General features: G+C 43.2%; 1 protein-coding gene across 5 annotated transcripts in view; it reads right to left on the bottom strand.

The window, feature by feature from the left end:
- TNRC18 (trinucleotide repeat containing 18) overlaps positions 1-21,987 on the bottom strand; it is a 672,655-nt gene that overhangs the window by 78,042 nt on the left and 572,626 nt on the right. For 4 of the 5 annotated variants that reach the window (XM_069733831.1, XM_069733830.1, XM_069733833.1 and 1 more), the window contains one exon: positions 15,922-16,038. The exons of the other annotated variant lie outside the window; for it this stretch is intronic. In XM_069733831.1, the coding sequence (XP_069589932.1) occupies positions 15,922-16,038 (117 nt within the window). The remainder of the gene's footprint in view (positions 1-15,921; positions 16,039-21,987) is intronic. 5 annotated transcript variants of the gene reach the window in all.

Raw genomic sequence — 21,987 nt, 5'->3', positions numbered from 1 at the left:
TTTACAACCCACAGCATGTCATTTCTTTGTGCAGAATCGCAGCGATTCTGCACCCATAGAAATGCATTGATCCGCTTACTTCCCGCATGGGGCTGTGCCCACCATGCGGGAAGTAAGCGGATAATGTGCGGGTGGTACCCGGGGTGGAGGAGAGGAGACTCTCCTCCAGGCCCCGGGAACCATATTTGAGTAAAAAAAAAAAGAATTAAAATAAAAAATAATGCTATACTCACCTCTGAAGTCTCATCGCTGCACGCGGCCGTCCGGTCTCAGGTTTGCTATGTGACCAGGACCTGCGGTGACGTCCCGAAGGTCCTGGTCGCACAGCATCTTTGGAACCGGACCGTCGCCTGCAGCGCCGAGGAGATCGGGACGTCAGAGGGTGAGTATATCATTATTTTATTATTTTTAACATTACTATTGATGCTGCATATTGCTGCATATGCAGCATCAATAGTAGGGGTAAAATCACGCAGCGGAACCCGCAACACAAACCGCGATAAATCTGCAGGGATAACCGCAGCGGGTTTGCCCTGCAGATTTATCAAATCCCCTGCAGGAGAACCCGCAGGGACAGGATGCAACGTGTGAACATAGAGTTAGCGTGTCACAGCTGCCAAACAAAAACCCGCTATAAATAGTAAATAAAACCCCCTTAGTTAGGGAAAAATAATAAAATTAAAAAAATGTATTTATTTCCATTTTCCCATTAGGGTTGGGGCTAACGTTAGGTTTAGGGTTGGGGCTAAAGTTAGGGTTGGGGCTACCGTTAGGGTTGGGGTTAAAGTTAGGGTTGGGGCTAAAGTTAGGGTTTGGATTATGTTTACGGTTGGGGTGCAGGTTGGGATTAGGGTTAGGGGTGTGTCAGGGTTAGAGGTGTGGTCAGGGTTATGGTTGGGATTAGGAGTGTGTTCGGGTTAGGGGTATAGTTAGGGTTATGGTTGGGATTAGGCTTAGGGGTACATTGGGGTTAGGGTTGGAGTTAGAATTTGGGGGGTTTCCAATGTTTAGGCACATCAGGGGCTCTCTAAATGCGACATGGCGTCCAATCTCAATTCCAGCCAATCCTGCGTTGAAAAAGTAAAATGGTGCTCCTTCCCTTCCGAGCTCTGCCGTGCGCCCAAACAGTGGTTTTCCCCCCACATATGGGGTATCAGCGTACTCAGGACAAATCGGACAACGACTTTTGTGTCCAATTTCTCCTGTTACCCTTGTGAAAACAAAAATTTGGGGACTAAAATATCATTTTCGTGGAAATCCCTGTGATTCTGACATGGTTTTCTCGTGACACATTGTACTTCATAATAGTCGTAAAATTTCTTTGATATTACCTGCGCTTATTTGTGAAAACAAAAAGGAAATTTGGCGAAAAGTTTGAAAATTATGCAATTTTCCAACTTTTAATTTTTATGCAATTAAATCACAGAGATATGTCACACAAAATACTTAATAAGTAACATTTCCCACATGTCTATTTTACATCAGCACAATTTTGGAACCAACATTTTTTTTTGTTAGGGAGTTATAAGGGTTAAAAGTTGACCAGCAATTTCTCATTTTTCCAACACCCCTATTTTTTGTTTTAGGGACCACATCTCATTTGAAGTCATTTTGAGGGGTCATAGAAAATACCCAAGTGTGACACCATTCTAAAAACTGCACCCCTCAAGGTGCTCAAAACCACATTCAAGAAGTTTATTAACCCTTCAGGTGTTTCACAGGAATTTTTGGAATGTTTAAATAAAAATGAACATTTAACTTTTTTTCACAAAAAATTTAATTCAGCTCCAGTTTGTTTTATTTTACCAAGGGTAACAGGAAAAAATGGACACCAAAAGTTGTTGTACAATTTGTCCTGAGTACGCCGATACCCCATATGTGGGGGTAAACCACTGATTGGGCGCATGGCAGAGCTCGGAAGCAAAGGAGCGCCATTTGACTTTTCAATGCAAAATTGACTGGAATTGAGATGGGACGCCATGTTGCGTTTGGAAAGCCCCTGATGTGCCTAAACATTGAAACCCCCCACAAGAGACACCATTTTGGAAAGTAGACCCCTAAGGAACTTATCTAGATGTGTGGTGAGCACTTTGACCCATTAAGTGCTTCACAGAAGTTTATAATGCAGAGCCGCAAAAATAAAAAATCATATTTTTTCACAAAAATGATCATTTCGCCCCCAATTTTTTATTTTACCAAGGATAAGAGAAGAAATTGGACCTCACAGGTTGTTGTAAAATTTGTCCTGAGTATGCTGGTACCCCATATGTGGGGGTAAACCTCTGTTTGGGCGCTTAGCAGAGCTCGGAAGGGAAGGAGCACCATTTGACTTTTCAAAATTGACTGGAATTGAAATGGGACGCCATGTTGCGTTTGGAGAGCCACTGATGTGCCTAAACATTGAAACCCACCATTTTAGAAAGCTAACCCCCTAAGGAACTCATCTAGATGTGTTGTGAGAACTTTGAACCCCCAAGTGTTTCACTACAGTTTATAACGCAGAGCCGTGAAAATAAAAAATCAATTTCTGTGGAAAAAAAAATATTTTTTAGCCCCCAGTTTTGTATTTTTCCAAGGGTAACAGTTGAAATTGAACCCCAAAAGTTGTTGTCCAATTTGTCCTGAGTACGCTGATACCCAATATGTGGGGGGAACCACTGTTTGGGCACATGGCAGAGCTCGGAAGGGAAGGAGCGCCATTTGGAATGCAGACTTAAATGGATTGGTCTGCAGGCGTCACGTTGCATTTGCAGAGCCCCTGATGTACCTAAACAGTAGAAACCCCCCACAAGTGACCCCATATTGGAAACTAGACCCCCCAAGGAACTTATCTAGATGTGTTGTGAGAACTTTGAACCCCCAAGTGTTTCACTACAGTTTATAACGCAGAGCCGTGAAAAAAAAATATATATATTTTTTCCCCCACAAAAATTATTTTTTAGCCCCCAGTTTTGTATTTTCCCAAGGGTAACAGGAGAAATTGGACACCAAAAGTTGTTGTCCAATGTGTCCTGAGTACGCTGATACCCCATATGTTGGGTTAAACCCCTGTTTGGGCACACGGGAGAGCTCGGAAGGGAAGGAGCACTGTTTTGCTTTTTCAATGCAGAATTGGCTGGAATTGAGATCGGACGCCCAGGGGTGGAACCTAGCCTCTCTGCTGCCTGAGGCGAACGGAAAAATGGAGCCCCCCCCCCCACACACACACAGTCCCTGCTGGAGGGGGGCGGGAAGGAGGGAGGGAGGAGGGGGGGCGGGCTCTTGACCCCAGAGTATTATAAAAAATAAAAAAAAATCTAGCAGCGCAAATCCAGTTACCGTATATACTCGAGTATAAGTCGACCTGAGTAGTATAAGCCGACCCCCTAATTTTGCCACAAAAAACTGGGAAAACTTAATGACTCGAGTATAAGCCTAGGGTGGGAAATGCAGCAGCTACCGGTAAATTTCAAAAGTAAAAATAGATACCAATAAAAGTAAAATTAGAGACATCAGTAGGTTAAGTGTTTTTGAATATCCATATTGAATCAGGAGCCTCATATAATGCTCCATAAAGTTTGATGGGCTCCATTAGATGCTCCATATTAAAATATGCCCCATATTAAAATATGCCCCATATAATCCTGCATGAAGGGTAATAAGGGCCCCATAAGATGCTCCATAGAGATATTTGCCCTATATAGTGCTGCACAAGCGTTATGGCCCCATAAGATGCTCCGTACAGCCACTTGCCCCTTATAGTGCTGCACAAGTGTTATGGCTCCATACAGATGCTCCATACAGCCACTTGCCCCTTATAGTGCTGCACAAGTGTTATGGCCCCATAAGATGATCCATACAGTCACTGCCCCTTATAGTGCTGCACAAACATTATGGCCCCATACAGATGCTCCATACAGTCACTGCCCCATATAGTGCTGCACAAACGTTATGGCCCCATAAGATGCTCCGTACAGCCACTTGCCCCTTATAGTGCTGCACAAGTGTTATGGCCCCATAAGATGCTCCGTACAGTCACTTGCCTCTTATAGTGCTGCACAAATGCTATGGCCCCATAAGATGCTCCGCACAGCCACTTGCCCCTTATAGTGCTGCACAAGTGTTATGGCCCCATAAGATGCTCCGCACAGCCACTTGCCACTTATAGTGCTGCACAAGTGTTATGGCCCCATAAGATGCTCCGTACAGTCACTTGCCCCTTATAGTGCTGCACAAGTGTTATGGCCCCATAAGATGCTCCGCACAGCCACTTGCCCCTTATAGTGCTGCACAAGTGTTATGGCCCCATAAGATGCTCCGTACAGTCACTTGCCCCTTATAGTGCTGCACAAGTGTTATGGCCCCATAACATGCTCCGCACAGCCACTTGCCCCTTATAGTGCTGCACAAGAGTTATGGCCCCATAAGATGCTCTGTACAGCCACTTGCCCCTTATAGTGCTGCACAAGTGTTATGGCCCCATAAGATGCTCCGTACAGTCACTTGCTTCTTATAGTGCTGCACAAGTGTTATGGCCCCATAAGATGCTCCGCACAGCCACTTGCCCCTTATAGTGCTGCACAAGTGTTATGGCCCCATAAGATGCTCCGCACAGCCACTTGCCCCTTATAGTGCTGCACAAGAGTTATGGCCCCATAAGATGCTCTGTACAGCCACTTGCCCCCCTTATAGTGCTGCACAAGTGTTATGGCCCCATAAGATGCTCTGTACAGCCACTTGCTCCCCTTATAGTGCTGCACAAGTGTTATGGCCCCATAAGATGCTCCACACAGCCACTTGCCCCATATAATGCTGCACAAGTGTTATGGCTCCATACAGATGCTCCATACAGCCACTTGCCCCTTATAGTGCTGCACAAGTGTTATGGCCCCACCCCATAAGATGCTCCGTATAGTCACTTGCCCCTTATAGTGCTGCACAAGTGTTATGGCCCCATAAGATGCTCCGTATAGTCACTTGCCCCATATGCATTTGCTGCGATAAAAAAAAAAAATCACATACTCACCTCTCTTCGCTCAGGACCCCGGCACTTTTACCTGCTCTTCGTGCGGCTCCGTCTTCGGCACTGACGTTCAGCAGAGGGCGCGCACTGACTACGTCACCGCGCCCTCTGACCTGAGCGTCACTGCCAGAGGACGCTGAAGACGGAGCCGCACTGGAACGAGGAGAGGTAAATATCGCGCAGCGCTCCCCTTCCCCGTATACTCACCTGCTCCTGGCGCTGCGTCCCTGCTTCTTCCACCGCTGCATCTTCTTCCTGTATTGAGCGGTCACAGTTGCCGCTCATTACAGAAATGAATATGCGGCTCCACCCCTATGGGAGGTGGAGCCGCATATTCATTTCTGTAATGAGCGGTACCACGTGACCGCTCAGTACAGGAAGAATCTGCAGCGCTGGAAGAAGCAGGGACGTCCAGGCACCGCACCGGGAGTAGGTGAGTATAATACTAAAGAATCTGCCGCCCCCTCTCTTCTGCCGCCTGAGCCAAAGAGCTCAAATCACCTCATGGTAGCAGTGTATGTAAATTTTTTTTTTTTTAACTTTTTTACTTTGCCCCAGGGGGGGACATCACAGTAAAGTGAAAGATCGCTGATACTACAAATATAGATTAAACCACAACCACAAGATGGATTTAATCAATCCAGGTATAATTTAAATCAGTATAAGAGTGCCAACCTTACAGTGTCTGTAGTTTACTTAGCAAAATCCTGCTGACAGGTCCGCTTTAAACCCTTGTTGACTGGTCAAATTTACATTTTATGCTTTTGCTTTTTTCCTCTGCTTCTTCCAAGAGCCATAACTTTTATTTTTCTGAAGTCAGCGCAATATAAGGGCTTGCTTTTTTGTGGGGCATGTTGTAGTTTGAATGATCAATTAGTTTTGCCATTGAGGTGCATACAATAGTTTGAACACTTAGTTTCAATTTTTTTGGAACATGAGATGACCCAAAATTGCTAATTTATGCATTTCTATTTTTACTTTACAGCATTTACAGCATTGGATAATTTTATATTTCAAAGTTTTGACTTCTATGGATGTGGAAATTCCAAATGTTTATTTCAGTACTTTAATTTTGGATTGTGGAAAGGGAAGTGATTAAAATGTATATATTAAATACTAGCTGAAGAGCCTGGCGTTGCCTGGGCATAGTAAATATCTGTGGTTAGTTATAGCACCTCACGTCTCTCATTTTCCCATCATGCCTCTCATTTTCTCCCTTACACCTCTCATTTTCTCCCTTACACCTCTCATTTTCCCCCTCACTCCTCTCATTCCCCCCTAACACTTGTCATTTTGACCTGACGTCTGTCATTTTCCAATCACTCCACTATTTTCCCTCACTCCTCTCATTTTGCACTCACACCCCTCATTTTCACCTCAGTATATACATGTTTTTCATCTCCCTTATATATAGTATACAGCTGTATGTCTTCTCTTGTAAATAGTATATACCTGTATGTCATCTCCCCTGTAAATAGTATATACCTGCTGTATGTCATCTCCTCCTGTATATTGTATATACCCATGTGTCATCTCCTCCTGTATATATTATATACCTGTATGTCATCTCTTCTGTATATACTATATACCTGTATGTCATCTCCTGTATATAGTATATACCTGTATGTCATCTCCCCTGTATATAGTATATACCTGCTGTATGTGATCTCCTCCTCTATATACCTATGCGTCATCTCCTCTTTTATATAGTATATACCTGTATGTCATCTCCTTCTGTATATAGTATATACGTGTGTCATCTCCTCCTGTATATAGTATGTACCTGTAAGTCATCTCCTCCAGTATATAGTATATACCTGTTTATCATCTCATCCTGTATATAGTATATACCTGTGTCATCTCCACTGTATATAGTATATACCTGTGTGTCATCGCCCCTGTTTATAGTATGTACCTGTATGTCATCTCCCCTGTATATAGTATATACCAGGTTGTCATCTCCTCCTGTATATACCTGTATGTCATCTCCTCCTGTATATAGTATATACCTGTGTGTCATGTCCTCCTGTATATAGTATATACCTGTATGTCATCTCCTCCTGTATATAGTATATACCTGTGTGTCATCTCCCCTGTATATAGTATATATGTGTGTGTCATCTCCTCCTGTATATAGTATATACCTGTGTATCATCTCCTCCTGTATATAGTATATACCTGTGTGTCATCTCCACCTGTATATACCTGTATGTCATCTCCTCCTGTATATAGTATATACGTGTGTCATCTCCTCCTGTATATAGTATATACCTGTAAGTCATCTCCTCCTGTATATAGTATATACCTGTGTGTCATCTCCTCCTATATATAGTATATACCTGTGTGTAATCTCCTCCTGTATATACCTGTGTGTCATCTCTCCTGCATATAGTATATATCGGTGTGTCATCTCCTCCTGTATATAGTATATATCTGTGTGTCATCTCCTCCTGTATTAGACCGCGTTCACACCTTATTTGGTCAGTATTTTTAAGCTAAATTGGCAGCCTGATAAATCCCCAGCCAACAGGTAGCCCTCCCCCCTGGCAGTATATATTAGCTCACACATACACATAATAGACAGGCCATGTGACTGACAGCTGCCGTATTTCCTACATGGTACATTTGTTGCTCTTGTAGTTTGTCTGCTTATTAATCAGATTTTTATTTTTGAAGGATAATACCAGACTTGTGTGTGTGTTAGGGCAAGTTTCATGTGTCAAGTTGTGTGTGTTGAGTTGCATGTGGCGACATGCATGTATCGACTTTTGAGAGATGAGTTTTGTGTGGCGACATGCGTGTAGCAACTTTTGTGTGTCGAGTTGCATGTGACAGGTTAGTGTAGCAAGTTGTGTGCAGCAAGTTTTGCGCATGGCGAGTTTTGCGCGTGGCGAGTTTTATGTGTGGTGCGTTTTGAGTATGTGCAAGTTTTGTGTGAGGCAACTTTTGCATGTGTTGCAACTTTTGTCCATGTGGCAATTTTTCCGCGTGTGCAAGTTTTGCACGTGTGGCGAGTTTTGCGTGAGCCTAGTTTTGCATCTGGCGAGTTTTACGCGTGGCGAGTTTTACGCGTGGCGAGTTTTGAGTGGCGACTTTTGTGTTTCGACTTTTATGTGGCGAGGTTGGTGCATGTGTTCAAGCACGTGGTAGTTTGTGGCGCCTTTTGTGTGTGTGTGTTCATATCCCCGTGTGTGGGGAGTATCCCATGTCGGGGCCCCACCTTAGCATCTGTACGGTATATACTCTTTGGCGCCATCGCTCTCACTCTTTAAGTCCCCCTTGTTCACATCTGGCAGCTGTCAATTTGTCTCCAACACTTTTCCTTTCACTTTTTCCCCATTATGTAGATAGGGGCAAAATTGTTTGGTGAATTGGAAAGCGCGGGGTTAAAATTTCACCTCACAACATAGCCTATGACGCTCTCGGGATCCAGACGTGTGACTGTGCAAAATTTTGTGGCTGTAGCTGCGACGCCTCCAAGACTTTTCCTTTCACTTTTTCCCCATTATGTAGATAGGGACAAAATTGTTTGGTGGATTGCAACGCACGGGGTTAAAATTTCGCCTCACAACATAGCCTATGACGCTCTCGGGGTCCAGACGTGTGACTGTGCAAAATTTTGTGGCTGTAGCTGCGACGGTGCAGATGCCAATCCTGGACATACATACATACATACATACATACACACACACATTCAGCTTATATATTAGATTTAGGTAAACTTTTTTTTAAATAACCTTTAATCATTTTTAAGCCCTCCCAGGGGACTTGAATCCGCAATGTTTTGATCGATATACTGCAATACCTTAGTATTGTAATATATAGTATACATGACGATCTTCTATGCAGGTTATACCCAGTGTAAGTTTCACGTGTATACAATCATGGCGGCATCGGAAGACTTCAATAAATCCCTATCTGCCATCGATGAACATATTGCAGGAGAGAGTGATGGCATAGAAACATAGAAACCATTTAAATTGTGCCGTCAGAGATTGACAACGGCATTTGAATGGTTAAACCACACTTACTGGATGAAGTTAGCTCCGGTCGCTGCGGTTATGGTCACTCCCAGCTATAAAATGCAGCTGACACCTATTGTGTGTGCCAATGTAATATTCATACGAGTGTCTCAACCCAAAGAAAAGAATTGGTAAGAAAAGTGGATTTTTCCACGCTGTTGGTGGATTTCAATAAAAAGGATCCAAGATATTAGAGAGCTTTAACCCCTTAGTGACAGAGCCAATTTGGTACTTAATGACCGAGCCAATTTTTGCAATTCTGACCACTGTCACTTTATGAGGTTATAACTCTGGAACGCTTCAACGGATCCCGCTGATTCTGAGATTGTTTTTTCGTGACATATTGTACTTCATGTTAGTGGTAACATTTCTTCGATATTACTTGCGATTATTTATGAAAAAAACGGAAATATGGCGAAAATTTTTAAAATTTTGCAATTTTCAAACTTTGTATTTTTATGCCCTTAAATCAGAGAGATATGTCACGAAAAATAGTTAATAAATAACATTTCCCACATGTCTACTTTACATCAGCACAATTTTGGAAACAAAATTTTTTTTTATTAGGGAGTTATAAGGGTTAAAAGTTGACCAGCAATTTCTCATTTTTACAACACCATTTTTTTTTAGGGACCACATCACATTTGAAGTCATTTTGAGGGGTCTATATGATAGAAAATAATGAAGTGTGACACCATTCTAAAAACTACACCCCTCAAGGTTCTCAAAACCACATTCAAGAAGTTTATTAACCCTTTACGTGCTTCACAGGAACTGAAACAATGTGGAAGGAAAAAATGAACATTTAACTTTTTTTTGCAAACATCTTAATTCAGAACCATTTTTTTTATTTTCACAAGTGTAAAAACAGAAATGTAACCATAAATTTTGTTATGCAATTTCTCCTGAATACGCCAATACCCCATATGTGGGGGTAAACCACTGTTAGGGCGCACCGCAGAACTTAGAAGTGAAGGAGCGCCGTTTTACTTTTTCAATGTTGAATTGGCTGGAATTGAGATTGGATGCCATGTCGCGTTTGGAGAGCCCCTGATGTGCCTAAACAGTGGAAACCCCCCACAAGTGACACCATTTTGGAAACTAGACCCCTTAAGGAACTTATCTAGATGTGTGGTGAGCACTTTGAACCCCCAAGTGCTTCACAGAAGTTTATAACGTAGAGCCGTGAAAATAAAAAAATCGCTTTTGTTTACACAAAAATGATCTTTTTGCCCACAAATTCTTATTTTCACAAGGGTAACAGGAGAAATTAGACCACAAAAGTTGTTGTGCAATTTCTCCTGAATACGTCGATACCCCATATGTGAGGGTAAACCACTGTTTGGGCGCACCGCAGAGCTTGGAAGTGAAGGAGCGCCGTTTTACTTTTTCAATGTAGAATTGGCTGGAATTGAGATTGGACGCCATGTCGCGTTTGGAGAGCCCCTGATGTGCCTAAACAGTGGAAACCCCCCACAAGTGACACCATTTTGGAAACTAGACCCCTTAAGGAACTTATCTAGATGTGTGGCGAGCACTTTGAACCCCCATGTGCTTCACAGAAGTTTATAACGTAGAGCCGTGAAAAAAAAAAATCGCATTTTTTCTACAAAAATGATCTTTTTGCCCACAAATTTTTGTTTTCACAAGGGTAACAGGAGAAATTAGACCACAAAAGTTGTTGTGCAATTTCTCCTGAGTACGCTGATACCCAATATGTGGGGGTAAACCACTGTTAGGGCGCACCGCAGAGCTTGGAAGAGAAGGAGTGCCGTTTTACTTTTTCAATGTAGAATTGGCTGGAATTGAGATCGGACGCCATGTCGCGTTTGGAGAGCCCCTGATGTGCCTAAACAGTAGAAATCCCCCACAAGTGACACCATTTTGGAAACTAGACCCCCCATGGAACTTATCTAGATGTGTGGTGAGAACCTTGAATGCCCAAGTGCTTCACAGAAGTTTATAATGCAGAGCCGTGAAAATAAAAAATATTTTTTTTTTCCACAAAAAAGATATTGTAGCCCCCAAGTTTTTATTTTTACAAGGGTAACAAGAGAAATTGGACCCCAAAAGTTGTTGTCCAATTTGTCTTGAGTATGCTGGTACCCCATATGTGGGGGTAAACCACTGTTTGGGCGCACGGCAGAGCTCGGAAGGAAGGAGCGCCGTTTTGGAATGCAGACTTTGATAGAATGGTCTGCGGGTATTATGTTGCATTTGCAGAGCCCCTGATGTACCTAACCAGTAGAAACCCTCCACAAGTGACCCCATTTTGGAAACTAGACCCCCAAGGAACTTATCTAGATGTGTGGTGAGAACTTTGAATGCCCAAGTGCTTCACAGAAGTTTAGAATGCAGAGTCGTGAAAATAAAAAATATTTTTTTTTTCACAAAAAAGATTTTGTAGCCCCCAAGTTTTTATTTTCACAAGGGTAACAGGAGAAATTGGACTGCAATAGTTGTTGTCCAATTTATCCCGAGTACGCTGATGTGCCATATGTGGGGGTAAACCACTGTTTGGGCGCACGGCAGAGCTCGGAAGGGAAGGAGCGCCTTTTTGGAATGCAGACTTTGATAGAATGGTCTGTGGGCATTATGTTGCAATTGCAGAGCCCCTGATATACCTAAACTGTAGTAACCCCCCACAAGTGACCCCATTTTGGAAACTAGACCCCCCAAGGAACTTATCTAGATGTGTGGTGAGAACTTTGAATGCCCAAGTGCTTCACAGAAGTTTAGAATGCAGAGTCGTGAAAATAAAAAATATATTTTTTTTTCACAAAAAAGATTTTGTAGCCCCCAAGTTTTTATTTTCACAAGGGTAACAAGAGAAATTGGACCCCAGAAGTTGTTGTCCAATTTATCCCGAGTACGCTGATGCCCCATATGTGGGGGTAACCCACTGTTTGGGCGCACGGCAGAGCTCAGAAGGGAGGGAGCACCATTTGACTTTTTGAGCGCAAAATTGGCTGTCGTGTTTGGAGACCCCCTGATGTACCTAAACAGTGGAAACCCCCCAATTCTAGCTCCAACCCCTAACCCTAATCCCAACCTGATCCATAATCCTAATCACTAACCCTAACCATAATCACAACCCTTACCCCAAAACAACCCTAATGTCAACCCTAACCATAACCCTAATCAAAACCCTAAATCCAACACACCCCTAATCCTAATCTCAACCCTAACCTCAAACCTAACCCTAATCCCAATACACCCCTAATCACAACCCTAACCTTAACCCTAATCCCAAACCTAACCCTAATCCCAAGCGTAACCCTAATGCCAACCCTAACCCTAATACCAACCCTAATCCAAACCCTAAACCTAATCCCAGCTCTAACCCTAACTTTAGCCCCAACCCTAGCCCTAACTTTAGCCCCAACCCTAACCCTAGCCCTAAGGCTACTTTCACACTTGCGTTGTTTGGCATTCCGTCGCAATCCGTCGTTTTGGACAAGAAACGGATCCTGCAAATGTGCCCGCAAGATGCGTTTTTTGCCCATAGTATTGCCGACGGATCGTGACGGATGGCCACACGTCGCGTCCGTCGTGCACTGGATCAGTTGTGTTTTGGCGGAGCGTCGGCACAAAAAAACGTTCAATGAAACGTTTTTTTGTACGTCGCATCCGCCATTTCTGACCGCGCATGCGTGGCCGTAACTCCGCCCCCTCCTCCCCAGGACATAGATTGGGCAGCGGATGCGTTGAAAAACTACAGCTGCTGCCCACGTTGTGCACAATTTTCACAACGTGCGTCGGTATGTCGGGCCGACGCATTGCGACGGCCCCGTACCGACGTAAGTGTGAAAGAAGCCTAACCCTAAATTTAGCCCCAACCCTAACCCTAAATTTAGCCCCAACCCTAACCCTAAATTTAGCCCCAACCCTAGCCCTAACCCTAGCCCTAACCCTAACCCTAGCCCTACCCCTAACCCTAACCTAACCCTAACCTAACCCTACCCCTAACCCTACCCCTAACCCTAACCTAACCCTAGCCGTAACCCTACCCCTAACCCTAACCTAACCCTACCCCTAACCTAACCCTAACCTAGCCCTAACCCTACCCCTACCCTAACCCTACCCCTAACCCTACCCCTAACCCTACCCCTACCCCTAACCTAACCCTAACCCTAACCCTACCCTACCCCTAACCCTAACCCTACCCCTAACCCTACCCCTAACCCTACCCCTAACCCTAATTTTAGCCCTAACCGCTGTTCTCCTGCCGGCCGGCAGATGGAGACAGATGGCGGGCGCACTGGGCATGCGTCCGCCATGTTCTTCTGCCGGCGGCCAGGAGGAGCAGCAAGAGGATCCAGGGACCTAGGTGAGTATGCTAGGGTCCCCGAATCCCCCTATTTCTCTGTCCTCTGATGTGCGATCACATCAGAGGACAGAGAATTACACTTTACTTTTTTTTTTTTTTTTTTGCGGTCGCCGGTAAACAGTTAATTACCGGCGATCGCAAAACAGGGGTCGCTAAAACCGACCCCCGATCATGCTCTTTGGGGTCTCGGCTACCCCAGGCAGCCGAGACCCCAAAGATTCTCCCGGTGCCGGCCGGCGGGCGCACTGCGCATGCGCCCGCCATTTTGAAGATGGCGGCGCCCACCGGGAGACACGAGGAGCATCGGGGGAGCTAGGTGAGTATTGGGGGGCCACCTGGGACCCCTTTTCTCTGTCCTCCGATGTGCGATCACATCGGAGGACAGAGAAATTAAAAAGAGATCGCTTTTTTTTTTTTTTTTTTTGCGATCGCCGGTAAACGGTTAATTACCGGCGATCGCAAATGCGGGGAGGGTTAAAAACCCCCCGAATCATGTTCTCTGGGGTCTCGGCTACCCTCGGCAGCCGAGACCCCGGAGAAAATCGGCCTGTGGGGGGCGCTATACACTTTTTCCACAGCGCCGTTAATTAACGGCGCTGTGGTTTAAGTACCCTTAGCGGCCGCCGTTAAAAGGCGTATCGGCGGTCGCTAAGGGGTTAATATTGTGGTTTTATTATGGTCGTGCTTCAGGTTTACTTACTTCTTCCTCAGGAAATAGCCATAAACAATCAAAACACCTCAATAATAAAACTGCAATACTACAGCTCTTGTGTATCTTGGATCCTTTACATTGAAATCCACCTAGCGAGAAGAAAAATCCACTTGTCCTACCAATTCTACTCATTTTAGTCTGGCTACCTGTGGATATGCAATCCTTGAAATTGTTGGGTATCACATAACTTGACTAGGTGAGCTAATACTCCCAATTAGTCCATCTTTTTTGGGATCAGATAAGACCCTGTTGCACTTGTTTGCTCCCCAGCTTGCCCCGTATACATAAAGCATCCTGATGGCACATATATTAAAAGTAAACAATGTACACACTTTTGGCTATACAAATACTCTAAAAATGTGATTCATCAGACCAGGCAAACTTTCATACCAGGCATACCAGGAACAACCCACAAAATTAAGGCTCTGTGTACACGTATTCTGGTCCACTGCGGATTTTTCCGCAGCGGATTTGATAAATCCGCAGTGCAAAACCGCTGCAAATTTATCGCGGATTTACCGCGTTTTTTTCTGCGGATTTTACTGCGGTTTAAGGCTATGTGCACACGTTCAGGATTTCTCGCAGAAAATTCCTGAGAAAAACCGGACATTTTCTGCAAGAAAACCGCATGCGTTTTTGCCGCGATTTTGATGCGTTTTTGCCGCGGTTTTTTCCGGACACTTCCCAATGCATTTTGGAGTGGGAAATCAGCAAAAAAAAACGCAAAATTAATGAACATGCTGCGGTTTTTACCGCGATGCGTTTTTTGTGTGGAAAAAAACGCATCATGTGCTCAAAACATGCAGAATTCATTCTAAATGATGGGATGCTTATTGTATGCGTTTTTTTTTTGCTGTTTTATAGCGTTTTAATCGTGAAAAACCGCGAAAAAAAATGCAACGTGTGCACACAGCCTTACAACTGCGGTTTTCCATAGGGGCAGTTGTAAAACTGCTGCGGAATCCGCAGAAAGTGACATGCTGCGGAATGTAAACCGCTGCGTTTCCGCGTGTTTTTTTTCCGCAGCATGTGCACAGCGTTTTTGGTTTCCCATAGGTTTACATTGAACTGTAAACTCATGGAAAACTGCTGCGGATCCGCAGCAAAATCCGCATCATGTGCACATACCCTAAATGTTTTGCAGACGCTCTTACACAATCACATAGACATCACAATTTGACTCTTGTCAAAGACACTCAGATTGTCATGCTTGGGCAATTTCCTGGTCTTCAACACATCAACTTAAAGAACTATTTGTTGCTTTATATATTTCCTCCCTTGAACAGGAGATCAGTGGTTCAATGTTAAAGGGAACCTGTCACCTGAATTTGGCGGGACTGGTTTTGGGTCATATGGGCAGAGTTTTCGGGTGTTTGATTCACCCTTTCCTTACCCGCTGGCTGCAATATTGGATTGAAGTTCATTCTCTGTCCTCCATAGTACACGCCTGCACAAGGCAAGATTGCTTTGCGCAGGCGTGTACTATGGAGGACAGAGAATGAACTTCAATCCAATATTGCAGCCAGCATGCAGCCAGCGGGGAAGGAAAGGGTGAATCAAACACCCGAAAACTCCGCCCATATGACCCAAAACCAGTCCCGCCAAATTCAGGTGACAGAGTCCCTTTAAAGTGTTTGTCCAGGACCTTAACATTGATGGCCTAACCTTAGGAAAGGTTATCAATGTCTGCCCATCAGTTGTTCTTGGTGCTAGAGGCAGATGGAACTGCTCAGCCCCTATAATCACTTCACTGGTTATTGGTTTTTAATGTTTCGGTTGACAGACACGTTTTGGATGGTAAATTAAATGACAATGTTAAAAATAACCATTCTGACATGCGATTGGGATTACTTACACTGTAACTTATAATCTGGAGGTAACAACCTGATATGAGAGAGTGGAATACGCCCTGTATCACCATCATCAAATTCTACAGACACGAGATCGGGATCTTCATCCTGGTCTAAATTTCCTAGAAAACACAAAAGTTGGTAAGACTTTTTTAAAAATGCATTTATTTTTTATATAAAATCTTGCTTACGTAAATTCAATCTTAAAATTACGTACTAACTAATGTGAACTACAAGACTTAATAAGACGCACTTCCCAAATCTGGTCACCTGTTGTGAAGCAGTCATTACCGATTATTACTCTTGTTGCGACACTAACTTACTTTTTGCTGTGCCATACAACTCCTACTTGAGCTATGTTGCATCTTGTCAATTTGTTTTAACCGTTTCATGACCCGAGGTATTTTCATTTTTGTTTTTCGCTCCCCTCCTTCCCAGAGCCATAACTTTTTTATTTTTCTGTCAATTTGGCCATGTGAGGGCTTATTTTTTGCGGGAGAAGATGTACTTTTGAACGACATCATTGGTTTAGCATGTCATGTACCAGAAAACAGGAAAAAAATTCCAAGTGCGGTGAAATTGCAAAAAAGTGCAATCCCACACTAGTTTTTGTTTGGCTTTTTTGCTAGGTTCACTAAATGCTAAAACTGACCTGCCATTATGATTCTCCAGGTAATTACAAGTTCATGGATACCAAACATTTCTAGGTTCTTTTTTATTTAAGTGGTGAAAAAAAAATTCCAAACTGATAAAAAAAAAAAAGTCGCCATTTTCCGATACCCGTAGCGTCTCCATTTTTCAAGATCTGGGGTTGGGTGAGGTCTTATTTTTTGCGTGTTGAGCTGACGTTTTTAATGATACCATTTTGGTGTAGATACGTTCTTTTGATCGGCCGTTATTGCATTTTAATGCAATGTCGCGGCGACCAAAAAACAAATTTGGCGTTTCAAATTTTTTTTCTTGCTACGCGGTTTAGCGATCAGGTTAATCCTTTTTTCTATTGATAGATTGGGCAATTCTGAAAGCGGCGATACCAAATATGTGCATATTTGATTTTTTTATTGTTTTATTTTGAATGCGGTGATTTATACTTTTATATTTTTTTTATTTTTTTCATATTTTTTTTTAAAACATTTTTTTTTTTTTTTTTTTTTACTTTTGCCATGCTTCAATAGCCTCCATGGGATGCTAGAAGCTGGCACAACTCGGCTCTGCTACATCTGCTCAGATTACTCCTTTGTAGTAGATTTACTGAATTGCTCTGAGCGCCGACCACAGGGTGGCGCTCATGGCAATCTGGCATCAACAACCATAGAGGTCTCAAGGAGACGACGCATCGCTGACACCCGATTATGTGACAGGGTCAGCGATGCGCTCATTTCCGGCCCGATGGCCGGAAGCGGTAGTTAAATGCTGCTGTCAGCGTTTGACAGTGGCATTTAACTTGTTAATAGCAGCGGGTGAATCACGATTCCACCCGCCGCTATTGCGGACACATGTCAGCTGTTCAAAACAGCTGACATGTCCCGGGCTTTGATGCGGGCTCACTGCCGGCATCCATGCAGGGGATCTGACCTCGAACGTACTATCCCGTCCGTGGTCAGAAAGGGGTTAATAAGCAAATATGTGCTGGATTGTAATATAAAAGAACTCCACAATGTTTTTTTCCCCTTTCTATTCCTTTCAGCACATTTAGGCTATATTCATACGTTGCGGATTGTATGCGTTTTTGCCACGTTTTTTCGCAGCAAAAACGCTTGCACCACAGCCCATTAAATTCAATGGGATTCCGTAATGCTGTGCTAATGCTGCGTATTTTTCCGCGGCAGAAATGCATTACGGAAAAATACGCAGCATGCTTATTCTTTGTGTGGAATCACGGATATTCCACACACATAGAAATGCATTGAAACGCTCACTTTACATATGTGGCTATGCCCACCATGCATAAAGTGAGCGCTTCATGTGCGGTGATACCCGGGTCTGGAGGAGAGAAGAATCTCCTCCAGGCCCTTAGGAACCATATTTCTGTAAAAAAAAGAATTAAAATAAAAAATATTGATAGACTTACCTTCCGATGGCCCCCGGAGTCCTCCCTCCTCTCAGTGGTGCACGTGTCTTCCGTTTCGCAGGGATGCATTGCGCGAAGGAACTGGGATGACGCCATGGTCATGTGACATCACAAAGGTCCTTCGCGCAATGCATCCTTGGAATGGAAACCGCTGGGAGCGCCGCTGAGGAGATCGGGGGCCGTCGCAAGGTGAGAATAACCATTTATTTATTTATTTTTATTATTTTTAACATTCTATCTTTTACTATTAATGCTGCATATGCAGCATCTTTAGTAAAAAGTTGGTCACACTTGTCAAGCACTATGCTTGACAAGTGTGACCAACCTGTCAATCAGTTTTCCAAGCGATGCTACAGATCGTTTGCTAGCATTCTGCAAGCTAATTACGCTTGCAAAACGCTAGTGTTTAGCGGGAAAATGCATGCCAATTCTGCATGAGTTATACCCGATGCACATGTCTGCTGCATCCAAAGTGCTGCAGGTTACTCAACGCAGGTGAATCTGCATGTGTTCACTGAACCGTGCAGATTTAACGCGTTTAATACATTGTATGGGTGAAATTTATCTTGCGTAGACTCGCGTGTCCGCAAGATAAATAGATATGTTGCTGTATGGAAAGACGCGCCACATGTCCGTCTCCGGGGGTGAGCTGCGGGCGTCTTTCCCCGCATGGTGGGAATGGGATTTCTGTAAATCCAATCTACTATGCTGTAACATCTGGCCGCTGCGGGTTGGACATGAGCAAGTAGAAGGACGTTGATCTGGGGATTTATTATAATGGAATATAGGCTGAACTGGATGGACAAATGTCTTTTTTTGGCCTTACTATGTTACTATGTAAGTAGGCATCCTGCAGCAGTTACTGATCGTGTGCACCTACCCTGACACCACCTTTACTATGGTGATTTAGTGAGTTTAATTTACTCACTAAATTGGCTTACGTAACTTTCTACAGAAATGTATGCTAGCTACACTTTGTCGCACGAGCTCGGCTTAAGTTAAAGCAGAGACCTGGCTGTGACCACCTGGAGCGATGCCCTCACTGCCCCGGGAAATATAACCCCCTATATGCAAAGATCAATATCAATCACAGCATTTAAAAAGCTGGGAAAGGAAGAGGGCTCTCCCTTGCTATTGGCACCTCTGCGACGTCATCACGAGGTCTCAATCATTGCCATGGCAACCTGTGGTCGTCATGATGACAACAAAATCACCCAGCTGTGGTACACCTGTTAGACTATTTTCAGAGAATGGTCCAAGAGGCTTCTGTCAGTGCAGCACTGAAATGATTAATGCATTATACCAGAGATAAGAGTAAAAAAAGTCCCATAGAGAGACTAGGTAAAAAAAGGTAAAAATTGTGAAAATATTTAAACAAAAACAAAAAGAACAAAAAAATAAAACTGATACCAATACACATTTAAGTAAAAAAATAAATAAACAAAAAGTGTACACATATTTGGTATGCTGCGTCCAAAACGACCTGACCTATAAAACTGTCACAATAGTTAACACCTTCAGTGAACACCGCAACAAAATAAAATGAGGCAAAAAAACTATGCTTTTTCATCATACCACTGAACAAAAAATGGAATAATATAGTATCAAAAAAATCAAACGTAAATAAAAATATTATAACTGAAAATGTCATATTGTCCCACAAAAAACGAGCCACCATACAGCTGCATCAGAAATAAAAAAGGCATAGCTCTCAGAATATAGCGATGCAAAAACAATTCTTTTTTTTTTTTTATAAAATAATTATAATTGTGTAAAAGCAGTAAAACATAAAAAATTATATATGTATATATAATGTGATATTGCAGAAATTGTAGTGAGCCAAAGAATAAAGTTATTTGATCATTTTTACCACATGGTGGACGTCATAACAACCCCACCCCCCAAAAATAAAAACTCCTGAATTGCTGGATTTTGTTTATTTTGCCTCCCAGAATATAAAGCGATCAAAAAATGTCATGTGCCTGAAAATAGTTCCAATAAAAACATTACTGTCGGTAGAAAGACAGAAAAATTATAGCTCTGAAAATATAGGGATGCAAAAACTTGTTTTTTCAATAAAAAGCATCTTTTAGTGTGTGACAGCAAGCAAGCATAAAAATCCGATATAAATCTGGTTTCGCTGTAATAGCACCGACCTGAAGAATAAAGTTGTCTAATCGCTTATACAGCACAAGGAACGGTGTAAAAAATAAATAGAACCAATTCTTCACATGCTGTTTGCCTTGTTCTTTTTGCCTCTCAAAAGATCACAGTAAAGCTTGGCACACATTTATCCTGCGATCTGCGCTGAACGATTATACCGTGGTTTCTTTGTAAATTTCTCAAATGTGAGATTTGGATGGAACACAAAATGGAAGATACCCTACAATGAGGCATATGGATGTACTGTGAACGCGGTCTATCCTATAATTCAGTGTTGTCCTTTTTAAGGCTGCATAACGCCGCAGTCGACCACAGTCTTGTGCACCTCTGAAAAGAAGACCGCTGAACAGTGGCCAGAGTCCAGAGTATCTCTGCCTCATTATAATGAATGGATCCCTTTGGGGTTCCATCTGTATCATGTCATTCGGAGATTTAGATGCAAACCTCTATGTAAGTCCTCAGCGTAGAGCACATGATAAATGTGTTTCACTTTACTGGTAGCACAAAGGCTTTGAAATAGCACTAAGGCACCCAAAATAAATCCAGGCAATTCTGTGCAAATGCCCCGATCTCTACTGAGCCTCATAGTGTGCCTAAACCACATTTAGCATTCCTGTTGTTCTGCCCATCTTAATGTGCAGTTAATTATCATGTTATTCAAGTTGTGGCCACTGGAGGTCATCAGTTGCCTACTTTTCATGTTGTTTACCAACCTTTCCCTCCTAAGAGCAATGTCTTATGGGTTAGTTCCGCCCACATTCTTCTTGTGAAGACAAGCTTCAGTAGCCATTTTTCCTCAGATCTGCAGAGAGGCACACGTGCTCCTGTCTCGCTTACTTTCTTACCCCTGTCCTAGCGGATCTCGGTACGTTTATAAAGGTTTAATGCATCTTATGTTTGTGTTAGTATTTAAGCCTTATACAGCTCCTATAGTCAGATATAGTTAGGCAGATGTGCTTTGCAGCTTGCAGTTAGGTTAATGTGTACTCTGCATTTAGATAGATGCATTCTTGTATAGAATAGGGCAGTGCTGTTAGAATTACTGTGTTATGCACTCTGTATAATTCTTGCTGTTATGTCCCAGTTATTTATGTGATTGCACCCTGTATGTGCATATACTGAAATGCTGTTATTCTTTACAGTTTTTCACCAGTCATCCACTATGATTATTCACTGAACATCCACTTTGTGGATCATTCACTATTCGATCATCTACTATGAATACTGTCCACCATTGTTGTTCAACGTTATAGTTTTGGTTATCATCACCCTAATAAATAAGACTTAAGCATCAACACAGTCTGTTTACTGGGATGTGGATGAAGGTTTAGCCGTATGTTGGAATCCACACAGCATCCTACGTGGAGGAAGACAGAACAGTGAAAAACAAGACCGCCAGTCGCAGGCGGTGATTGTAAAGTAAGAACAGATTAGCTGCCTTCAGTGAAACTGATAGCCGGTCGCAGGCTGTAGTTGTTCAGACTGTACGGAACCACTAACACCCACACTGCTCCGCATTCGGGTATCACAGCAACCGCCATACAGCCACGGGACTATACTGCAGCCCGCCAAGAGGAGCTACATCATTCCCGCCACGCGGAAGCTCACCGCACCTAGACTCAGTTTCCCGCCAAAACACTCAGCAGTACGCAGCTAAGCGCACAATGTCTCGAAACAGCACATCCTCACTCAAGACGAGGTCACGAGCAAGCTCTAACAGGTCATCATTAGCAGAGCTGGCTGCTGTCGCTCGTGCTGAAGCTGGAGCAGCCAAAGCAAGGTCCTCCTTTGCCGAGAAAGAAATGCATCTAAAGCTGAGACAAGCAGAGCATGAGGC

This window comes from Ranitomeya imitator, chromosome 7, assembly GCF_032444005.1.
Source record: "Ranitomeya imitator isolate aRanImi1 chromosome 7, aRanImi1.pri, whole genome shotgun sequence".
Lineage (NCBI taxonomy): Eukaryota > Metazoa > Chordata > Amphibia > Anura > Dendrobatidae > Ranitomeya > Ranitomeya imitator.
This window is presented reverse-complemented; position numbering and strand designations above follow the sequence as displayed.